Source organism: Nomascus leucogenys, chromosome 11, assembly GCF_006542625.1.
Source record: "Nomascus leucogenys isolate Asia chromosome 11, Asia_NLE_v1, whole genome shotgun sequence".
Taxonomy (NCBI): domain Eukaryota; kingdom Metazoa; phylum Chordata; class Mammalia; order Primates; family Hylobatidae; genus Nomascus; species Nomascus leucogenys.
Window position 1 is genome coordinate 12,623,880 of NC_044391.1, and position 22,824 is coordinate 12,646,703.

Sequence of the window (22,824 nt, forward strand, 5' to 3'; positions counted from 1 at the left end):
AGCGCAAACTTCCTGACGCACTTTTCTCTAAGGTCTTTAATCGTTTTCAATTACAGTTTAATAACAGAGGAGAAAGCTACCACATCCCGTCATGTGATATTCTTCACAACTGTCTTCCTACTGCAGTAGCTTTAGAAATTTTTGTCAAATTAAAATTGCTTTTACGAGTAAATTAGAAAAACTGCCATCTTCACATGGGTATCCTTTTCATTCCAGGAAAATTATTCATTAATTCCAAATACCAAATCTTTTAAATATATCTCTCACATTCTTTTCTCTATCTTTAATATAGGTCCTAAATATATTACTAAACGTACTGCTAGTTAATTCATGACTTTTGCTAATGTTGTGAATGTGATTTTAATTTCTGTCGTTAATCCCTGTCCAGGGAAAACTAGAAGGCGTGGTCACCCTCTCACAGTCAGAGACATAAATATCTTCACTAATGACACTCGTGGAGTTGGCCACTCCACTCTTCAAGTTAACGGCGCTGTTCCCAACAGTGGCTGCTGGTTTGCGGTTTCCTTGGTCCATTGTATAAAAACAGAAACATACTGAGAATGAATTATCTCTTCTTTAATCAATTTAGGAAAACCAAGTCTAGTCCAGGCCTTGCCTCTAATAAGCATTACAGCCAAAACTGATTCAATTATCTCCCCTGAGCTGCAGATTGCTCCTTTCTGAAATAAACGGTTTTTCTGGATTAGGTGGAAAGCCCTTCAAATTCTAAAATTATATAATTTACATCAGATAGTTTAACAATCAGGACAAAAATATAAATATGGAATAAATTCTGTATATGTCTAAAAAATGGCACCAGTAGAGAAAAATGGAATACAATTCCCTATTATAATTATAAAGACATGAATTGTGTTTGCCTATAAATGTAAAGCATCATTCATCAAACATTTCAATAAATATTTTCATTTTTAAACAAATATTCCAAACAACTCGAATCATGATGTAACCTACATTTAGTCTGTTTACCTTGTTGAAATCTTGGATGGATTTCTGAAAAAGTCCCAATTATCATTTTTAATATATTCTGTTTATATTTTGATAGAGAAAATTTTTATAATTCTCTAATCATATCCATTTAAAAACATTTGAAGTCACTGAAAGTAGGCCGTTCTTTTACTTGAAATGTAAACTGAATTTAGCATCCCCCTGCATCTCCACCTGACATTTCTGTCTTCTCAACCATCTTTTAAACAACCACTGTGCACTCCTGAGTCCACAGCACTTTTCCAACTGGAAAAATGGGCAGCTTTCTTTCCCACTCCATCATTCTCCAGGTACAATAATCTTATCAGTATTATTTCCATTACAAATGTTTTTTGCATAGCCCTCTAGAAATCTGAATGCCAGCTCCTGAAGACAAAACCTTAATGAAATGATGAAACAATCACATACTCTCTGATCTGGTCCCCTTTACCAACACTGTGATGCACACGTGACCAATATGCACAATATTTTCATGATACCTGAAGCTGAGTACTTGGAAAATTCCCTAGTTGAAAAATAAAATAAAATAAAACGGATGGCTCAGTTTGCTTGAAGAACACAAAAAGAATGGCATACGTAACTAATGTGTTTGTAGAGCAGAGATACCACAATACTGATCATATGATTGGCCACATAAGAAGAACATGAAGTTAACTTATCACTGACTGAAACTGTTTATAAAATTCTGACATCCATCTAGTACATTTTTTGTTCAGCACTGTTCTGATTGACAAAAAGGTAGAGTCACTTCAAGAACCACCACTATGTGCCTTGAACTATTCTATGTATAGTAATGTTAGTACGAAAAAGACTCTATACTCAAAGAAGCATACATTCTTGGAGAGGAGGGAATACAGAGATACAGAAAATAACAAACATATGTAAAATACCAGGTGAAGAGAAATGATAGAAAAAATGAAGTGACGTGAAATATTAAATAAACAAAGTGGTTGAATAACAAAATTGGAATGCTGTCTGAGAGACAGTAGTCAGGGAAGGCCTCTCTATCAGGCAGTATTTGAGCAAAGACCTGAGCTGGGGGAAGATCTGGGGGATGATCAGGCAGCTATCTAGACCTGGAAGCATCCAGATTCATGTAATGGTAAGCAGAAGTAATTTCTCATCTGTACACATCTATAAGACATTCACTAGACAGAAAAGATACATCTGCCTTTTAAGAAAGTTTATTCACATCACCAATGAATTCTTTTAAATATTAAATTGTAGCTGGGATGCAGAAACAGCTGATGACAGTTATCAACTAGGGTTGAAGGAATTATATTCAATTTAACTCAGTTCCATTGAGACAAATGATATACATCTGGAAAACTTAGAGCATGATTATGATATAAATTAATGACAAAAAGATAGGTAAAGAAGATACCTATCAAACTACATAGCAGGAGAGATTTCATATTTTAAAATATATTTCAAAATATATTTTAAAGTGTGCAATAAACATGGATTACTGAACAAAACATTACAAAGGTGAATTAGTTGTAGAAAAAAGTAATTGCCAATATTTTTATTCGAAGTTTATAAGATAACAAATTGTCACTTTATGAAAAATCTCTTATACATTAACATAAGGTAAAAATATTTTCATGTCTTAGCACATTAGTTTTCAAGCTATAATATATACATCAAAATTCTCAAAATGCTTTTTTTATTCCTCTAGGAATTTGATGAAATAGATTTTTATTCAACAATTAAGATTGCAGTGTATGCATTTTACTAATAAGTTCTCATAGTGTCAATTTACATTTGAATTTCTTTTGAATTTTAAGCCTACTAAATAATTAAGAACAAATATGATAGTTTAATTTAAAGAACTCTGAACAATTCTCCTACATCTATTGCTCAGGCCAGTCCAAGTCACTCTCTTTACCTACACTCAAAATTAAATGAAACTATAATTTAAAAAATTGCATCTAATAAGTACTGACACACGTGACATCTTTTCCTAGTCCTTCAAGCCCCATCAAATAAGTCAATAACTTTTATAATTTTTAAAACGATAGTTCAGTTTAGAACAAAAGTATTCCCTTTGCCTCACCCTGAATATTACTTTGCAATTTCCTTTTTACATATACGATGAATTTCTAAGTGCCAAAAACTTAGTGTACCATGTAATTAATGGGAAAAAAATACTTATCATACTTGTCAACACCGTCTTATAAACTCTCTTTATATTTCCAAAGCAATTAAGTTATCTTCTGGCATCTCATAAAAAAAAAAAAGAAAAATCCTAAATAACCTTGATGGCTTTGCCCTGCTATTATAACAACTAAATTTGTCTTTTTGTTTGATCTTTTCTTACTGTCCATAATTTCTTTATGTCTTTTGAATGAAAATACTTTTATAAAGGTCCCATCTTTACCTAAAAAAAAGTGCATAAGAAGATAGAATTCTTCTTCTTTTAACACATTCTCTTAATTCCATTTCTTCCTGTTTTAAGACCTCCCCCCATCCCCAAAGAAACAAATGTCTACAAAATAAAAATATTCAAACATTCATAGTATTAAGAATTCTATAAATTACCAAGCTCTTAAAATCTGAGTCAGTGAAAATTACATGATTATTTACAACAAGCCCCAGGTAATCATCTGCTGAATTTGCTAAATGTACCTCTTTAGTATACTGATTTCCTCTTCTATAATGACGCGAAGCCTGCCAGTTGTACACACAGTTAACAGTAATGTGATAAAAACCCCTGCACAGGAATCACTCGGGGGACTTTCCAAATGCAGATGTTCTCCTTAGCTCCGGAGTGCAGCTTGAGATGCTGCATTTCTACCCATTGCTTAACAGAGCTCCCAGGCAAGGCTCAGGCTGCTTGGCTACAGGCCCCACTTCGATGGCAAGAGAATAAACTGCAGTCTTCTTGTTGACATAAATGAGCAATAGATCAACAAAGTTTTCCTGAACTCTAGATGGATCGCTTTTGATAAGACAAGAAATTACTCTCTTAGATTTGTCACAAAACTGTATTGGCATGGCAAATATCTTTTATTTTATTTGAGCTCTGGCCAAAAGAGGGTCTATTTTGTAAGAAACTTTTAGCATTGGGGGATAGAAATAGCTTTTAAGTTCAAATTGTGCAGCAATTTACAATTGTACTCATTTTCATACGCTGAGTAGCGAAGTTCCTTATCTAAAAAACCAACAAAACATGTCCTTGTCTAGGAATACATTAGGCATATTTTAGAAGGAAATCTGAAATTTAAAGCACATAGGAAATGGAACAATTGAAATCATCTCTTACTTGCCTACACAGTGCAACTCCATATTTAAACAACCCCCTGCTCTGATATTAGTTTGGTGTTAAACAATCAAGTCAGGAACTGAAATGTCTGAGATTTTACAGCAGTTGTAAGCTAACAAGTTAGCCTCCTACGGTGCCATAGATAAAAGGCAGAAAAAATACAAGCCCTATGAGTCAGAGACAAAGAGTTTATTACTCATAGCAACAGGGGAGCAGAGTAACATCTTTGTTTGCACAAGCTGCCCAAACCTCAATTCCCACAGGATGATAGGAGGACAGCCAGGGGTCACCTGCATAGGTAGTGAGATGGGTTTCCAGTCAGGAGTCCCAAGATGAGGAAGTCCCTGATCTTATACTAGGGCTTCTGACAGCCCACACTCATCCTCCCTTCCAGAGAGACACAATAGTTTAATTACTCTGCAATGAAAATCTCTTCGGGAGAAGGAGAAATCTCTTTACTATCCTGGAATGCAAATAAATCTGAGTAAATTGGCTGTTAATGCTTAGACTTAAATGTGAAAGATTCATAAAGAAATGTCTCCCAACAGTTGGTGGAAAAATGTTGGAAGATGACACTAAATAACAATAATCATCATCATAATACATGATTACAATATATAAGCACTTTACATGTGACATTTCACTTGGTACTCAACAACATTTTAGCAAGTTAAATTATCCTGTCCATTTTTAAGATAGGAAACTGACAGAAGCCCTAGGTTACTTGCATAAGGTCATAAAACTAGTAGTTTCCAAAGCTGCACATTATCCCTATGCAATTCTACCAGTCCATGTAAGAGACAGGGTTGCCTGTGAAGAATGAGTCAAACCAGATGTGACCTTACTAACACTGTCCATGCAGGTATAACGTGTTGGCAGGATCATTCCATCGTGTTGCTCTTTACTTGATATAAACCAACATACACTGGCTCCTTGAACCACATACTGTGGAAAGCAAAGACTTTTACAATCTTTAGAATACCATATTCAGAATTATTGTTTGTTTATATGGACAAATAATAAGCACAGACCTGTCTCACACAGAGGTCTGGACCCAGGAAATCTGCAGGCTTTTTTAGCAGTTGCATTTAGGGAAAAGCTTCCAGCTGGAATAGGGCTCACCTTCCTTTCCAGCCTCCTATTTAGCTATGGTTCTTCACTTTTGACTTTGTACTTACATTTATAAACGGTCACTTCTAGGACTGTTGCTTAGCGACTACAATCTGGACAAAAGGAACAACTAATTTTTTAAAAAGTTATCTCCTACAAGCAAGAGCAAAGATATAAGGAATTATATTTTGATTATTTTTTTTTCTGGTAAAAAATCAAAGACAGTATTTTATAATGACTGTGAAATGGAAAAGCTTCCACGAAGAAAACTGACTCAAAGATCCTTAACATAATCATAACATGTGCATCTAATTCTTTAGTAAGAAATGTGCGGTTTTATTAAAAGACATGAAGATCTTCTTTGGTTGTTAACTTTTAGCATATTGTCTGCAATCCATATACATTTTCCCATCATCCTCCACTGGCCTGCAGTATTTTACTCCTAAAATGTCAAACTCCCTCACATTCATAAACAAATTCAAATCCCTGTGTCAACATTTGAAATTTTGCCTGCAAATCAGAACACGCTGTGATTGAATTGCTGCTCCTATCATCTACCACTGACTCCTATCAAAGCATATAACTGGATTAGTGGGAAAACAGCTACATTATGCTTGCATTTCAGCTTTGCTAACAGCAGGCTTCCTTTCTGCAACAAAGAACAACCCTGGAGATAGCAGAAACACTCAGAAATGATGCAGCTTTAGTTCTGACATCTTATACATGATTTAAGCATGAAAAATTACTGTTATTTTTTAATACTGTTATTTTTTAATAACATTTTTATTTTATTTAGACAAATAACCCTAAAAATGAGAGGCTACTTGATTTTTCTGTCTGGTGGCTTCTGGGCAACTTTGGGAAAGTGTTAATATAGATTGCATCCTAAGTCTTTGGATGACCCACATTCTTTTGGGTATGAAGATAAAGAGAAATGCATGAGGTCTCTAAGGAAAAATTACTGTCAAAGTTAACTATAGAACCACTCCCTCCTTCCTCAGTGCCTTATTACTATGGATTCCTGAAGTTACAAAAGCTAAAGGTATATTGTTGCTTTCCTGGACTTTCAAACAGCTTTAGAGAGAAAATAAAATACACATGCACATGTGCACGCACACATACAATTTGACATTATAAATATATTTTGAAGGTTTTTTCCTGAGAATTTCCATATCATTAAATTGTTAAATCTGTATTTAATGAGAAGGGCCTATATGTTAAAGACAAAAATGTAATTTTACTTTTTTCTTACCAGAATGTTGCGTAAGAATCAATTCTCTTTACATATATCAATTTCAGGCAGTATATACTCAAAGCAGAGTAACTCATAAGACTGAAAACTTTCTTTAAAATTATGAATTTAATGTGATTGACACTGAAGATTATATATAATGTGGTTGAACTAAAGATTATAAATGCAAATAAGAATATATGAAGTTTGATAAGAGCAAAAGATAATGGTAAAGAAAGTAAATAAATATTCCTGAAGATTTCGCTTCATAACTTTTTGGTTAAATCTAGAATCATGAATGAAGATGGCTATGCTCCAGTTCTTTCTCTTTTCTTGGAAAAATTGCTAAGACTTTTTCTACCTGTTTTCTTATCCGTAATATTAAGAACAGTAGTATTATCAACCTCACAGGGTTGCCGTAAAGACTAAACAAATTACCATGAAAAACACTTAGAACAGTTTCTGCCGCATGAACATTGCTTTAAAAAAATTAAATGGCCTGTAATCCCAGCACTTTGGGAGGCAGAGGTGGGCGGATCACAAGGTCAGGAGATTGAGACCATCCTGGCTAACACAGTGAAACCCCGTCTCTACTAAAAATACAAAAAATTAGCCGGGCGTGGTGGCAGGCGCCTGTAGTCCCAGCTACTCAGGAGGCTGAGACAGGAGAATGGTGTGAACCCGGGAGGCGGAGCTTGTAGTGAGCCGAGATGGCGCCACTGCACTCCAGCCTGGGCGACACAGCGAGACTCCGTCTCAAAAAAAAAAAAAAAAATTAAATAATTACCTATCAATTATGATTAAATAGAAGGTTAATGCACAAATAAGAAAAATAATGAACACATGTTTACTTTGGATCTTATTTGTACTGATTTTCTGAGGAGCAGATCTATGTCTCAATATAATCACTTAAAATTATTTAGTGAGTTTTCAATCATAAAAATATATTAATGATTATTTTGAAATAAAATTAAACAAAAGTGTACAGTTAAAACTTCAGAGTGTAGTTGACAAAAAAATGATATTTTTATGGTAAATAAGAGCCATAAACAAGTAAATAAGTAACCAAAACTAATTAAGCCTAAGGAGGAACTAGGAGCTGGGACCAGTAATACCAGGAGCCGAAACCAGTAATACGTATCTCCAGAAGCAGAGTGGAAAGTTACTATGACCTCATCTTTCAAATGTCTTCCTGATTATTTATCTTTTAAGTTCCATGAGTTGTGCATGTTTCAATATTACTTTTCTGCCCTATTTCTGACATATTAATGGAGGTAGTTTAATAACTTTTAACTTGAGGTACTGAGGCGCATCCTTCCAGGTGAAATGTATTCCCAGTTTTTCCTATGAGTAATATATTCTGTTTTCCCATATGCTTTTAGCTCACACATTCAAGCCACACCAAATGAGTACACCCAGCTTAGGATTTACAAAGAGCTGTCAGTGCATCAGTAAAGTCTGTATTAACCTGGTTCACAGAAACCACAAGGAGATATCCTGCAACTGTGTTTCTTAAGAAATTAGTTAACAATTTTCTTCAAATAAATACACATTTAACAACATAATTCTTTAAGAAAATCAATGGCCTTTAAAATTGGCAGGCATTAAGAATCCCAATGCCCATTATAAGTTCTTTAGGAAATAGTTAGTTGCTGACTAAACGTTGACAGTGTAAAATTCATTCAAAGCTTGCTTAATCAGAAATTATTTTAAAGCATTTTATTGATAGCATTATTCAGTTTCTAATTGAGCTAGATGATATTGATGCCCCATCCATTTTTCCATTCATGTCAACCCAACTTTTAACTGCCTGAGATTGCAGGGAACCCTCTGCTTTTGCACATGGTAGTCTGGGAATGCCAGAGAATTAACATTACTTGGGAATAGTCATCAACTTTATATACTCCAGCACATTTTTCCCCTTGGAAGGGATAACTCTAATTCATGAAATCTATACTTATTCCCAGAGAAATAAGCTCCACTCACTCACAGTGGAAACTCGTTTGAAGATGAATCATTTATTCTCTGCCTTGTTTTAATTCCCACATTTCTCTAACAGTCTTTCCTAGAGTTACTTTCCAAATAAGCCATTTAAGCTTGAATCCTTGTCTCAGTGACTATTCTGGGGAAACTCAATATAAGCAGATACCACCAGTGTTCTTAGTAAGCAGACCTTCAGAATGGGATTCCAGAATTGAATAATTTCCTAAACACATGGCAACAAAGACCCTATTGGTACCTGGGTGTATAGTCATCACTGGAGTCAAAAAACTCCTCAGATGCTGTGGCAACACAATTGCTAAGATTTTCATCTGCAGTGATCAGAATAAAATACTGATTAATGGGGATGCACCTAGCGTTTGAGAGATATGGGGACAACAGTAATCATAAAACTATGAGTTGGCTGGTTGTTGAATTTCACTGAAGAAAATGATAGCCTTATGTCAGCCAACTATCAACTAAGGGTGAAGTAAGAAAGCCAGAAAACCTGTGTGGCAACTAATTAAAAGATTCTCATTTCCCATTTTGGGAAGGTCGGCATGTGCTAGAAATTTGGCTCAGAATTTTCTTTTGAGAATCTCAGAATTATAAAGTACGCTGCATTCACAACCTTGGCAGCTTTCTATGCAAAAGTCAGAACATCAATAGGCAAGGAGAGGCACCCTTTGTACTAGGATGAGGACATCTAATGGACTTCAGAATATAAAATTCTGGATTCCCCTATACCCTCTGGACAGGCAAAAGTAACCGGCGACCCTTAGTTAGAGGGCAGTAGCTTCTGTGTTCCTAGAGACCATAAAAGATGATGCATACTTTCCTCATGATCTGATCCTATCTCACCTAATGGCTTTAGACAACAAAAAGGCCAAGTACCATTTGACCCAGCCATCCCATTACTGGGTATATACCCAAAGGAATATAAATCATGCTGCTATAAAGACACATGCACATGTATGTTTACTGCGGCACTACTTACAATAGCAAAGACTTGGAACCAACTGAAAAGTCCAACAATGATAGACTGGATTAAGAAAATGTGGCACATATACACCATGGAATACTATGCAGCCATAAAAAATGATGAGTTCATGTCCTTTGTAGGGACATGAAGCTGGAAACCATCATTCTCAGCAAACTATCGCAAGGACAAAAAACCAAACACTGCATGTTCTCACTCATAGGTGGGAATTGAACAATGAGAACACTTGGACACAGGAAGGGGAACATCACACACCGGGGCCTGTTGTGGGGTGAGGGGAGGGGGGAGGGACAGCATTAGGAGATATACCTAATGTAAATGACAAGTTAATGGGTGCAGCACACCAACATGGCACATGTATACATATGTAACAAACCTGCACGTTGTGCCCATGTACCCTAGAACTTAAAGTATAATAAAAATATATATATAATAAAAAAAAGGGAAAGAATCCCAAAAGGTTACATGACAATAAACCTACTCAAAAGTTTAAAAAAAAAAAAAAAAAAGGCTAAGTTTCAACACGGCCCACCTTGAAAAGTACAGTCTCTACTCCATGAAAACAAACAAAAAAAAAGAGGATATTTAACAAAAGAGTTGCAGGATCTGCCTAATATGAACCAGAAGATACTGAGATAATATGCCAGGGAATGGATGTTTAGGGATATTGAGGCAAAATATAACTGGCCATCAATATGTTGTGGAAAATAAGTAACCCACAATTAGAAAACTCATGGACTCCTATACAGTTATAAATGGCATGGCTGGTTGTCCAAAGTCCTAAAAGGATCAAGATTAGATGTTCCTCATACATAGTTTTGGAGAAGCAACATGAGGATGGACCTACGGAAGTAGGCATGAAGCATAAAGATGTCTTTGTTTTGCATCAATGTTTGCTAGAGAACATTCGTCACAGAAAAGGCACTAAACAACTAGGTAGATAAAATGATCTGTCCACTGGAGATCATCCAGCTCTATATGTGACAACTGTACTGCTTGCAAAATAGGCCCATAAATGGAGGAGCTGGATAGTAGACAGAGAGGATATACATGGGCCTAAAAGCTCATCCAGTTTGACGCAACTACTGCCAGTGGTAAATAACCAACCCATGGGAATAGTGTGATGCTGAGTCCTCATTACAGTACCACTTCTCAAAGAAAGCAACCAGCAACTCGATGTAAAAAATTATTATATTGCATTTTACCCCCTTGGAGAAGGAGTCAAATTTGTTTTTCCTACTATGGATACAAATTCCAGTTATGGGTTCCCCTTTCTTGTTCACAGATGAAGTGTCATCAAGTATCACTAATCCTCAGGTTCACAAATACTGCCTGATTTATCGTGGGATACTGAATAACATCTCAAACTAAGCAACACATGTTATAGTAAAGGGAGTCCAATAATAAGCACATGACCACAGGACTCACAGGGTCTACCATATGTTGCATCACTAGAGGCTGCCAGCCTGATAACATTGGGACAGTCTCCTCTAAAGGTACAACTAAGGCTCCAGCTTACAGATGACAATCTGATTTGGGATGTTGTCTTCAAGATGTGATATGTATTTTGAACCATGGTGCTTATGTGCTGAAGCCAGCTTGTAACTGCTAATAATAATTTTTTTTAAATGGTTGAAATTTTCACGAAACTTAAAAGCTAGTTAACCTCACATTGGTAGCTTAAAATTGGTCATAGTGGGAATATTTGCATCATGAAAACTGGCAAATGCTACATATCAATTTTCTCCTCCACCCCCTGGCTTTGCCCCTAAAAGGTAGAATATATGAATATGAAAACCAAGTGGGTAAAGTAGGAAAGTCCCCTCTTACTATAATTAAAAGTGATCCACTTGGGAAAGGTGTACTTCTTGTCATTGAGACTTCAGGCTCCACTGAAATAAATGTTCTGCTTTCCAAGTGTGTATGTGTTGGGGGAAAGGGGTGGGTAATGCAGTGCTCCTATCAGGGTCCCAGAAAGAATTTAACTAAACCTAAATCTATAGCTACTATCTGAATATGCTTCAATTCTCATGCCAGTAGACCTACAAGAAAAAAAAAAGTGATGCTACTAGCAGGGTTCCAGTTGACAAGAGGAATATCATGGGTGTTGCTGCTACATAATAGTAAGAGGGAACTTGAGATTCGTTCAAGCATGTCTGTGGTTGGAGATTAACTGTGAATGGACAACTGAAGAAACCACCGTTTGAATGGGCACAGAAACCACGGATTCATAGGCCCCAGGGGTAAGAGTCTGGTTTGTCCTATCAGGCAAACCACCAGCACAGGAGTTGGGCAAGGCTGCAGGGAAATTAGGAAAGGTATCAGAGGAAAGAAAAGATGAGTATGAATTATGTCCTTGGTTCTAACTCTAGAAGCCCACCATCCTGATGTTCCATGTTTCTTTGTTTAAAGATCGTGACCAGTCTCCATCTTTAAGAATCATTGACTGGATAGACTGGATCCTGGGCCAGGCTTCTACCTACCAGCACCTACAACTTTCTGTTTCAGTACTCCCTCTTGTGGCCGGTCTGTTTTTCCCACACATAGGGAAGGCTGCTACCTAAAACCTCAGCTCCTTTGGATTTGGGGCAGGTTAACTCTGAAGTGAATATTACATATAGCTTCCAGAACTCCTCTGAGAATTAAGTTCCTTTAAATTAAAGCAAGATTCTGTCATTGTTTCCTTCCATCCACTGCCTGACTTATTTAAGTAGTAGTGTTTCCTGTGATCACCTCCCAAATACACTATTTATATTTGAATCTACAAGTGAGGTTCAGCTTCTCGAAGAAGTCATAATAAGACATTCACCACACTGAATATCTGCTAGTTTTATATAAATTTCACCTAGATATGTCAAATCTGCACTGGATTTAAGACTTTCTCTTTTGCTATGCCACAGATGGTATTTTTAAAGAACTATCCTAATGGTTTGTTAGGAACTATATGTTTATATACAAATAAAGCCAAATAAGTATCTTTCCTGATGATCTTATTTGAGAGATCAAGTATTACATTCTAGTTGTTTGCATTTTGCTAAAATACATAGTGAGCTGACATACAGGGTCAGATAGATTGTAAAATCAGACTTAAATGAATCAGAGATCTTATGTAGTATCAAGTTTGAATAAATAATGTTGAGAATACAGACAAGCTAAAGGTTTTCTGAAGGTTCAGATGAAGTAGATAGAGGCCTCACACAGAGGAGGGCTTCCCAGCTCCTCCTTCCTGTGCTGAACACATTCTTCTTGCCCACATGAAGGGAAATCACAAAAAGAGTTTCACAGGGCTCCTTGTAAACTATAAAATACTTCCAGTTTATTCCCCAGAGAATTATATCATCACCTGTGAGAGAGTTTTGCCAGGAACCTTGCCTTATAGGTATCGTGTTGTACTATACCTACTCTTAGGCCGCGATATACCACTAAAAACATTTCAGGGATAAATTCTCTTCCTCCTAGTAAATATCAATAATCTAGTTACCCGGAGCTTCAGGTGAGAAGGGATTAAACAAAGTCTCCTGCCTTCTTCTTTCTAAGAAGTAAATCAATTTCAGACCAGCTGCTTTAACTTATTCCTCCCAAGTCATTTCAGAGACAGATCCATTTTTCAATACAAAATAACCTTACCACAAATTCCTCCTCTTCACATCTCTATGAATATATTTACTGCAAGTGTAAATATATCTTCCAGAAAATGGCCATGAAACATTTTGCCTAAATTCTATGAATTAAAATGAGACATGGTAACATTTGTTTGTCTTATTTCATTTGCTTCATAGTTCAGTACTTTCTAGCTATGAGTAGGAGGGTCTATGATGGTTCTGAGAAGACTTTAATAAGAGCACATTCAAACATATATTGGTTTTTATGTTAACAAGAAAAACATCCTATAAGAACATAATACATTATAGATATGTGTCCAAGATGAAATGAGGATGATAATGAATAGAAAACTGCCATATAGTCATACTGCCAAGTTACTATTTTCTAGGAGTTTCAATGGTATGCATGAGTAAAGGGGCTCATATTACTTATTTAAGCTCCTCTGAGTGAAGGAGGATATGTGGAATGCTTTTTATTTATAGTCATTACTTCAATTACTTTAACCAGGGGTAAATTCTTAGAAACTCAAAAAGGATCCTGGCATAGAATTATAAGATCCACGTGGCACTATTCACAATAGCAAAGACTTGGAACCAACTGAAATGTCCAACAATGATAGACTGGATTAAGAAAATGTGGCACATATACACCATGGAATACTATGCAGCCATAAAAAATGATGAGTTCATGTCCTTTGTAGGGACATGGATGAAGCTGGAAACCATCATTCTCAGCAAGCTATCGCAAGGACAAAAAACCAAACACCGCATATTCTCACTCATAGGTGGGAATTGAACAATGAGAACACTTGGACATAGGAAGGGGAACATCACACACTGGGGCCTGTTGTGGGGTAGGGGGAAGGGGGAGGGATAGTATTAGGAGATATACCGAATGTAAATGAGGAGTTAATGGGTGCAGCATACCAACATGGCACATGTATACATATGTAACAAACCTACACATTGTGCACATGTACCCTAAAACTTAAAGTATAATAAAAAAAAATATATATATACATAAAACCTTAAAAAAAAAGAATTACAAGAAGATCAGTCACTAAGATAGGACAGGTCAGTAAGATAGTCTTGCAATACATCAAAAATGTCTCAGCCTCTATAAGATAAAGGTATAAAGTACCTAAAATCAGGAGAAGATAGAAATCGCAAATTTAATTCAGGAAAATGCAGTCATCTTATACTTACTGAAGCTACATTCACGAAATCATCATCTGAGAGGGTTTCTAACATTTCGGAGACAGATGTTCGGATCAGTTTAAGTGTCAATCCACTAACACTTCCACTCCTAGAAATAGACAAATGGGTCCATACATGTTACTCATCATTTATTTAATCAAGAACATCATAAGGGAAAGATAATGTATGCACTGACCCTAGATCTTTTATATATTATTTAAATAATAATTTTGCCCTTGAAAAATCAGTTTAAAAAGTCACATTTTTTGACAGAAGTGGAAATTATAAGAAATCCTGCCTTTCTTTCCTCCCAATATGTACACAGTATGTGTACATTTTTAACTGAAATTATCAAAATTACATGTTAAGTGACAATTTAAAAATTAAAAAAATTATGGATACTGATGGTATAGTCACTCATTCAGTTCTGTTAGCCAAGTTAGAAGAGAGGAGTAGACAGATTAATAGACATAGTCATTGCTCCAGGGAGCCCATTGTTTGACTTGATTAAAACAATAATTTTAAATCCACATAACAATTATGATAACAGATTTGCAAGAAAATGCCTTGTTCTGCATCCTAAAGTAAATATCCTCTAGAAGTTATTCTTCATTTTTCTTTCCTCTACATATTCTACAATACTTGGTGACTGCACCTATGTGCAGGGCTGGCTCAACTCTAGGCGACTAATCCCCACTTCTACATCTCTAGCTCCCAGCACTTTCCTGGTTTTATCCTTCGAGCTGCCTGCTGAACCCCCTACAACTGAATGTCCAAAATGACAAATTACTTCCAAACATATTTTTCATTCCTATTTATGTTCTTGGTACCAAAGAGTCTGTCTCAGTCATCCAATTTGTTCTTCCCTCTCAACCTTCCTATGCATTCAGGCAAACTCCCTTATTCATTCCACTTAACAGTGTTCCAAGCCTATGGTCTCCTTCCCATCCTCACTCCTCTCTGGCTCAGTCTTCATTATACGAAGATGCTGAGCTACAGTAATAGCCAGTCAACCCAGCAATTAGTCTCCTTCACATGCTAACAGGTGAAAGTTCTAGAAACACATTCTGACCTAATATTTTTAACAACTCATAGATACGGACTAAACAGCCAGAAATCTCAATAGCTCTGTATTCCAATCCTTTCGTTTTGGCATTTTCTCTCTCTCCTTCCTGTAACCACCCAACAGGTTCTTCCTGCCCGTGGCACTAACAAAGACCATGGCATTGCAGTAAAGAAAGAGTTTACTTGATGCGGGGAAAGCCATGCCAGAGAGGAGATGGTGTTATTATTCAAATCAATCTCATCAAAGGCTCGGAGGGAGATTAGGGATTTTTCAAAGACAGTTTGGTGGGCAGGGGGGCTAGGAAATGAGTGCTGCTAATTGGTTGAAGATGCAATCACAGGGGTGTGGAAAATGGCCCTCTTGTGCTGAGCCCACTTTTGGGTGGGGGGCACAGGATTGGTTGAGGCACAGGTCCCCGTGGGACCATCTGCTAGAAATGCAAAAGCCTGAAAAGATATCTCAAAAGCCCCATCTGAGGTTCTAGAATAGTGATATTATTTACAGGAATAATAGGGGAAGTTGCAAATCTTGTGACCTCCAGAATAATGGCTAGTAATTATTTAACTACATCTACATCTTTGTAGAATTCAAGTTTCTCTTATCCTTCTAATTTGGTAGCCTTTCATTAGTTTTATAAGGACAGTTTTGTTTTAGGGAAGGGCTATTATCATTTAAACTATAAACTAAATTTCTCCCAAAGTTATCTTGGCCCACACCCAGGAATGAGCAGCCAATCAGCCTGTGAAGCTAGAAACAAGACAGAGTCAACCATGTCAGATTTGTCTCACTGTCATAATTTTGCAAAGGCATTTTCAATCCTCTACCTCCTCCGTAAATGTCCCCAGACTTACCTGTGCAGCTTCACTTCTGGCAATTCTTCCACCTGAAATTCCACTCTCTTTCCTCTCCCCTCCCATGCTTGCCTTTGAAAATATGAGCCATGAGGATTCAATCCCAATTTTATCTCCATAATGCTTTCCTGATATATTAAATCAAGTTGCTATCTCTTATGGATTCCTTTGGTGCTATGTCATACTTTATATCAATTTCTACAATTATTTTTGTTATTTGTTAAGGTCTAGTTTACCTAATACATTTGAATTATCTTTGAGATCAGCTACTATGTCTTTTTTTATATATAAGTTTTAGGGTACATGTGCACAACGTGCAGGATTGTTACATATGTATACATGTGCCATGTTGGTGTGTTGCACCCAGTAACTTGTCATTTACATTAGGTATATCTCCTATTTTTTTTATTTTTTTATTTTTGAGACAAGCTCTTGCTCTGTTGCCCAGGCTGGAGTGCAAGGTATGAACACGACTCACTGTAGCCCCCCATCTCCTGGCCTCAGGCATCCTCCCACCTCAGCCTCCAAAATGTAGCTGGAATTACAGGTGTGTGCCACCATGCCCAGCTGGTTTTTCCTTTCTATTTGTTGTAGAAATGAGATATTGCTTTGTTGCTCAGGCTGGTCTCAAACTCCTGGGCTTAAGCCATCCACCTGCCTTAGCCTCCCAAGTGATGGGATCACAGGCGTGAGTAACCATATCTGGTCTCAGGAACTATGTTTTAATCATCTTTGTTTCTATGTTACTACACTGTGTGTAGGAAGACCTCAATACATTTCTGTTGAAAGAATTTTTGAAAATAGTATTTCAATTTCATATACATTTTCAAGTTTGGGATATAAATTTGGCTTCTATAGATTTTGAAATGACATTATTTCTGGATATTATTATACATCCAACAGGATTATAATATATTGCATTAATTTATTGATTTATATTTAAGAAGAAGATCAAGGATTAACATATAAGATCCATAATTTAATTAAAGTAACATGAGGCTTAAATGCATCTTAAGAAATAAAGTAAGAATTAACATTTAAATTACATTTGTTGAATTCATTTATCTTCTCTTTCTCAGACTGGGTTATAAGGGTTTGGACAACTAAATTAAATTAGTTTACTTGAGCTTAAAATGGGGAAAATTCAAATGTTAATACTTGCCTGTGGGATTTAGCTGTCCTCAAATTACTAGATTTTGTTTCTTCCAATGAGACATAGATTTTTTTTTTTTCCTCAGGGAAAAACATGGGCATTTCTTCTCTTGGGGAAAAACATGAGTAACCTAAGCATTTTACACTTCATGTTTATTTTAATTCCTTGATTATTGCTCTTTAAAAAAGTAAATCTCCATAGCAGGATATAATCTTTTCAATTTCTACATCTTCAACCTTATTAGAAAACGTGTACACATGCAAACATACACATATACCTTGAATTGAAGCACTATAATAAACAGACCAATATAAAAACTCAAGGAATTATTTTCTGTATATCACCATTTCACTTTTAAAAGTCCCAGATTTTTTTTTTTTTTTCTTTTCTGAGACATTGTCTCTTCACCCAGGCTGGAATACAGTGGCAGGAACATGGCTCACTGCAACCTTGATCTCCTGGGCTCAAGCAATCCTCCCACCTTAGCCTCCCAAGTAGCTGGAACTACAGGTGTGAAGCTACCATGCTGGAACAAGTTCCAACATTAACTTATTTAATATATTTCATATTTAACATTATGCGATATGTAATATTAATATATGAATACCCATATAGATTATCTTCATTTTTTTTTTTTTTTTTTTTTTTTTTTTTTTGAGACAGAGTCTCGCTCTGTCGCCCAGGCTGGAGTGCAGTGGCACAATCTCGGCTCACTGCAAGCTCCGCCTCCCGGGTTCACGCCATTCTCCTGCCTCAGCCTCTCCCAGGAGCTGGGACTACAGGCGCCCGCCACCACGCCCGGCTAATTTTTTTTTGTAGTTTTTAGTAGAGACGGGGTTTCACCGTGGTCTCGATCTCCTGACCTCGTGATCCGCCCGCCTCGGCCTCCCAAAGTGCTGGGATTACAAGCGTGAGCCACCACGCCCGGCCGATTATCTTCATTTTTAATTAAATAATTTATTTAGTTATTGTCTTGATATGGCTTCATTGCCTGAATATAAACATCATCATAATTTTTGTTTCTTTTTTAACCTATCAAACCTTTGTTAGTCCCAGCATACTACTGTTATCTACAAATCCTCCCATATTCTCAATATATAAATATGTAGTATTTAACTACTCACACATCCACCAGAATAAGCATGTCTTTAGGAGATGCAGCTCCTTGGATGTACCTGAAACAAATATTGTAATAAATGCTTTTCTCTTCCAAAATATCAAACACTGATATTTGTTGAATTGATATTTGCTGATCTCTGAGGCAAGGTTTTTTTCCCCAAGCAAAGACCCACTTCTATCTAAGTAGAAATGGTTTTCTATTCATATTCTTCAATGTCAGTTTGATAAAAGCAATATCCAATATAACAACAGAGATGCTAAAGCATAATATTTAACATTTTTGATATTCATAACAGAAGATGAAGAAATATATTTTAACTTTGAGAACAACATTTTTCCTGGAAAAACTATTATCTAAACTCCAATTGTTGACCACAGGTTTAAAAGTCACTTTAATGAATAATAAATTGTCATATTTTTAAATGTAAAAAATAAGCACAAAAAATAGATAAGTTGCTTAGGAACATCAAAAAGCAATCTCAACAAAAAAGAAATATAACTGGCCAATAAAGAGATTAAAATTAGGCAATATGTGATGTTATTACCAAGAATTTCAATGGCTCTCAAATTTAACAGTGTTTAAGAATCACCTGGGGAATCAGTTCAGAATATTAATTTCCAAATTCAACCCTGTGGAATCAGAATCTCTGCATTTTAAAGAGACTCTAGAAGAGATTTACGCAGATGGTTCAGTGGTTGTGGAGAGAGATCATCTTGACTGTGTATGACTGACCCAAAAGCTCACTCATGTTGCCTGGCCACTGACTGGAATGGGGCCTGACTTCTCCGATAGGAAGGGCTGCACCTGACCTCAATTTTTTACTTATCTCTGAAGCCATCACTATAAATGTAACTTCTCAGGAGGCTGCCAGTTAACTTTCCAATTAGTTTTCAGACAACATACAGCACAATTAGTTCTATGTGTTGAGGAAGCAGTTGGAGTTTGTAACCTGAACCCTTGCTTGATAAGAAGGTAAAGTGGCAGAGTTGCAGGTGCATTTTCATGGACAGCAAACCTGGCTGATGCGTAGTATCTTAATGTTGGTCCAGGTATGCCACTCAGTGGGAAGGTTAAGAGAAGACAGGACATGTCTGCCTCTACTGATTGGCACCTAGCTTCTAAGTCTCCTCCAAAACAACCAATTCCTGAATTAAAACAAGCTGATGTATTAGTTTTTAGCTCCACTCAACGGCCCCATGGCTCCACAGGAAGAATATGTAAATTAGTAATAACTGTCACTATTAAACATGGTTGGTGTTGACATAAATTGCTACTGGGATATTTAAAAGGGCATCTAAAAGCCTCTAAATACAAGTCTTCGGAATCAAACATTATCCTCTTGCAATTTGTCTGAACCCCAGAAAAAAGTTAGAAATAACCTAAACGTCCAGTAATAGGGGATTTCGTAAATAAGTTACCATATAGTCTTCATTCAAATGATGGTATGTGTCTTTTCTCATGAATATGTACTCAAAAGTTATTGATATGAAAAGTGTGGGATACAAAGCACTTATACTGTATATGTGAATTCATTTCTTAAAATTCACACATTAAATACATTTTCAAAAAGCAAATAAATATAATTAATAGTTTTAAAAAACCCAAAAATAGTTGTTTTCCAGTAAGTCCAATTACAAATTAGTGGTATTTTTCCAGTTTTATGTTAGGAGAACAAGTTGCTTCAGTAGTGAGGAACAAATAAATCTTCATTTTGGAAAAAAAAATAAAACCTAAGCTATATGAATATAACTAGGAGCAGCTTTTACCTTGGGGCCAGTTCTCATTAGTTCACTGCCAGAGGCAAACTATCTCGTACTCTATCTCATCTCTCTGTTGGAGCTCTACTCCAAGCAAACTGCGATCCCTGCCATAGAAATCCATACCAGCTAAGAGGTGTAGTACTGAGATTAAATATAAAACTTAAAGTAGTCCATTTGAAATGAATGTGATAAATTAGTTCACCTATATTAATTAGCATTACCCACTTGAACTCATCATTTTCATTTACCTTTACCTATATTTACTTATTTTTAAAAATCAAATCACTTTCAATAAGTAGTTAATACTCATCCTAATAATAAAAAATTCCGACTTTTTAGGAAATATATCTTCTTGCCTATTTTATCTTTTCATGGCTAGCTAAAAATTCTTACCATGGTCTTCTGCGTACATCATAAAGGTCAATCTTGTTTGGAGTTCTACTATTATCAACCCATGGTGAAGCTAAAAAAAAAAAAAAAGAAAGAAAGATATTAAATCAAAATATTAGATATGCTCTAAAAATAATGAGACTTAAAAAATCACAAAATGCAATAGATAATTTCATTTATGTACTTCAGTGTTCAAATGGGAGATATCATTTTTAAGCCCTCGTAATATATTGCTTTAACATGGAAAACAACACAGCAGTACAAAAAGGAAATCAATGAGAGTCAATTCTCTTTTTACGTGTTATTTCAGAAATAAATTTACACATAGTTTTTCTGGGTGCTAACTTGATATGTTTTAGTAGGTGTCCAGAGGTTATAACTTTTTTCCTCTCTAACAGAAAATTTATGTGCCACTAATGAAAATAGTGCTTTCAACTATTTCCTCCTTATATTTTCGTTCAATGCCATATTCTCTTGGTCTATATAAGACAGCTCTTTTTCTTGGGTTTTTATGTAATAGCATAATTTTACTCAGTCCACGTTAACATAATTAAAAGGTCAGCTATAATTAAAACAACTCCATAGAAAGCTGTTTTCTTTAAATTTATTGTAATGATATGAAGTAATTCAAGCGCAGATTCAACAATCTTGTATGACTTTCACAGCCTTTATCATTTTGCAATAATCAGAAATAACTTCTTCATCTAATTGTATTGATTTTTAAATGCAATTAATTTAAATCTATTCTAATTAAATTGATACTTTAATTAAAATGCTTTACAAAGCTTTACATGCATGCACACCTTAGACACAATGAAAAAAATAAATGCTGATGAATTGGACGATAATTTCATGCTGAAGAAGTCCCCGTACTTGAACATGTTTAAACATATGACTCCTGGGTAAATGCCTAATTCATATGACTTATGTCCCCCAATCAATTTCGCTTTTCTGAGAAACTGTGGAAATTATGAAGAACTTTACTGAGAGTCAGGGTTATTAGCCAACTAAGATAATTTGGCCAATTAGGATACGTCAAAAACTATATACAACGAAACTCTTCCTTGACTATGAAATTTTTTTCTTATTAGTAGCTATATTAAAAAATGATTTATTTGTTCTAAATGACTAATCATATTTACAATGAATAGTAAGTTTAAATATAGCACTCTTCCAACCACCATTATTGACACAATCAGTGTAACTGAAATGGTGAGTTTACTGCAATTTGTTCAATTTGCACTTGCAGAAAGTGAGTCTGCGATGTAAAATAATCCTTTTTGTATGTGTGTGGTAGCACTAGAATTAAGTAACAAGCATGCTGATACACACATCAGTTCACTTTCATTATCCCTCTATGATATCTGACTCTCCAAGATAGGGTCGTAGTAATACCTAAAATTTTATAGAAATTGTATCCTACTTTCAGTACCATGCTATGCTGACAATACATTTCCTGCCACTCAACTCCAAATGCACCTTCTACCTTGCCCTGTGAAAATGGATCTGGGCCCTTTCAATACTTTTCCTTTATCAGATGGCACAATTTCAAGATTTGCCTGCAAATGATGCAAGACAGACACTGAATGAGAAAAAGGATTTTGCTTCCTTGTTCTGGTTTGTTTGCTCACAGGCTCTTGCAGCATGTGTTGCTGTCTGGTGTCTGTCTCCTGCACTGTCTGTATATTCTCCCGAGCTCAGCTCCTACTGTGTTGCAGTTTCCCCAGATTGCCCACTCCAGCAACATGGCCAGCTTCACCAGGCTCAGGCTCTAATTCTGTCACCTGTACCCCTCCAGCCCTGCCCCCTGCCCCAGGTATTTTTGAAGAGGAGAGCTTACAAGGAAAAACCTGGAACCTCAGAGGGTAAATTTCCAGCAAATCCTATCAGTGTGGCATCACAGTGACTTCTCCACCTTGGTGGGCCATGACCATGGCCTCTACAAGATGTGAACCTCAGCCCAGGGGAACTGCGGGATTAGGAGCTCTGCCTTGGGCACTCTATCTCAACCCTAGAGGCAGTTGTTATTACATATTAGATTACATAATATCATATCTGATATTCATAAATCCTTTAGAGTTCTCTGTACTTCTA

General features: G+C 36.0%; 1 protein-coding gene across 4 annotated transcripts in view; it reads right to left on the minus strand.

The window, feature by feature from the left end:
• The window catches only part of CACNA2D1 (calcium voltage-gated channel auxiliary subunit alpha2delta 1), a 504,363-nt gene that overhangs the window by 101,411 nt on the left and 380,128 nt on the right, over positions 1-22,824 (minus strand). For all 4 annotated transcript variants that reach the window (XM_030822006.1, XM_030822005.1, XM_030822007.1 and 1 more), the window contains 3 exons: positions 20,734-20,803; positions 18,585-18,635; positions 14,400-14,499 (listed from right to left, as the gene is read on the minus strand). In XM_030822006.1, the coding sequence (XP_030677866.1) occupies positions 14,400-14,499; positions 18,585-18,635; positions 20,734-20,803 (221 nt within the window). The remainder of the gene's footprint in view (positions 1-14,399; positions 14,500-18,584; positions 18,636-20,733; positions 20,804-22,824) is intronic.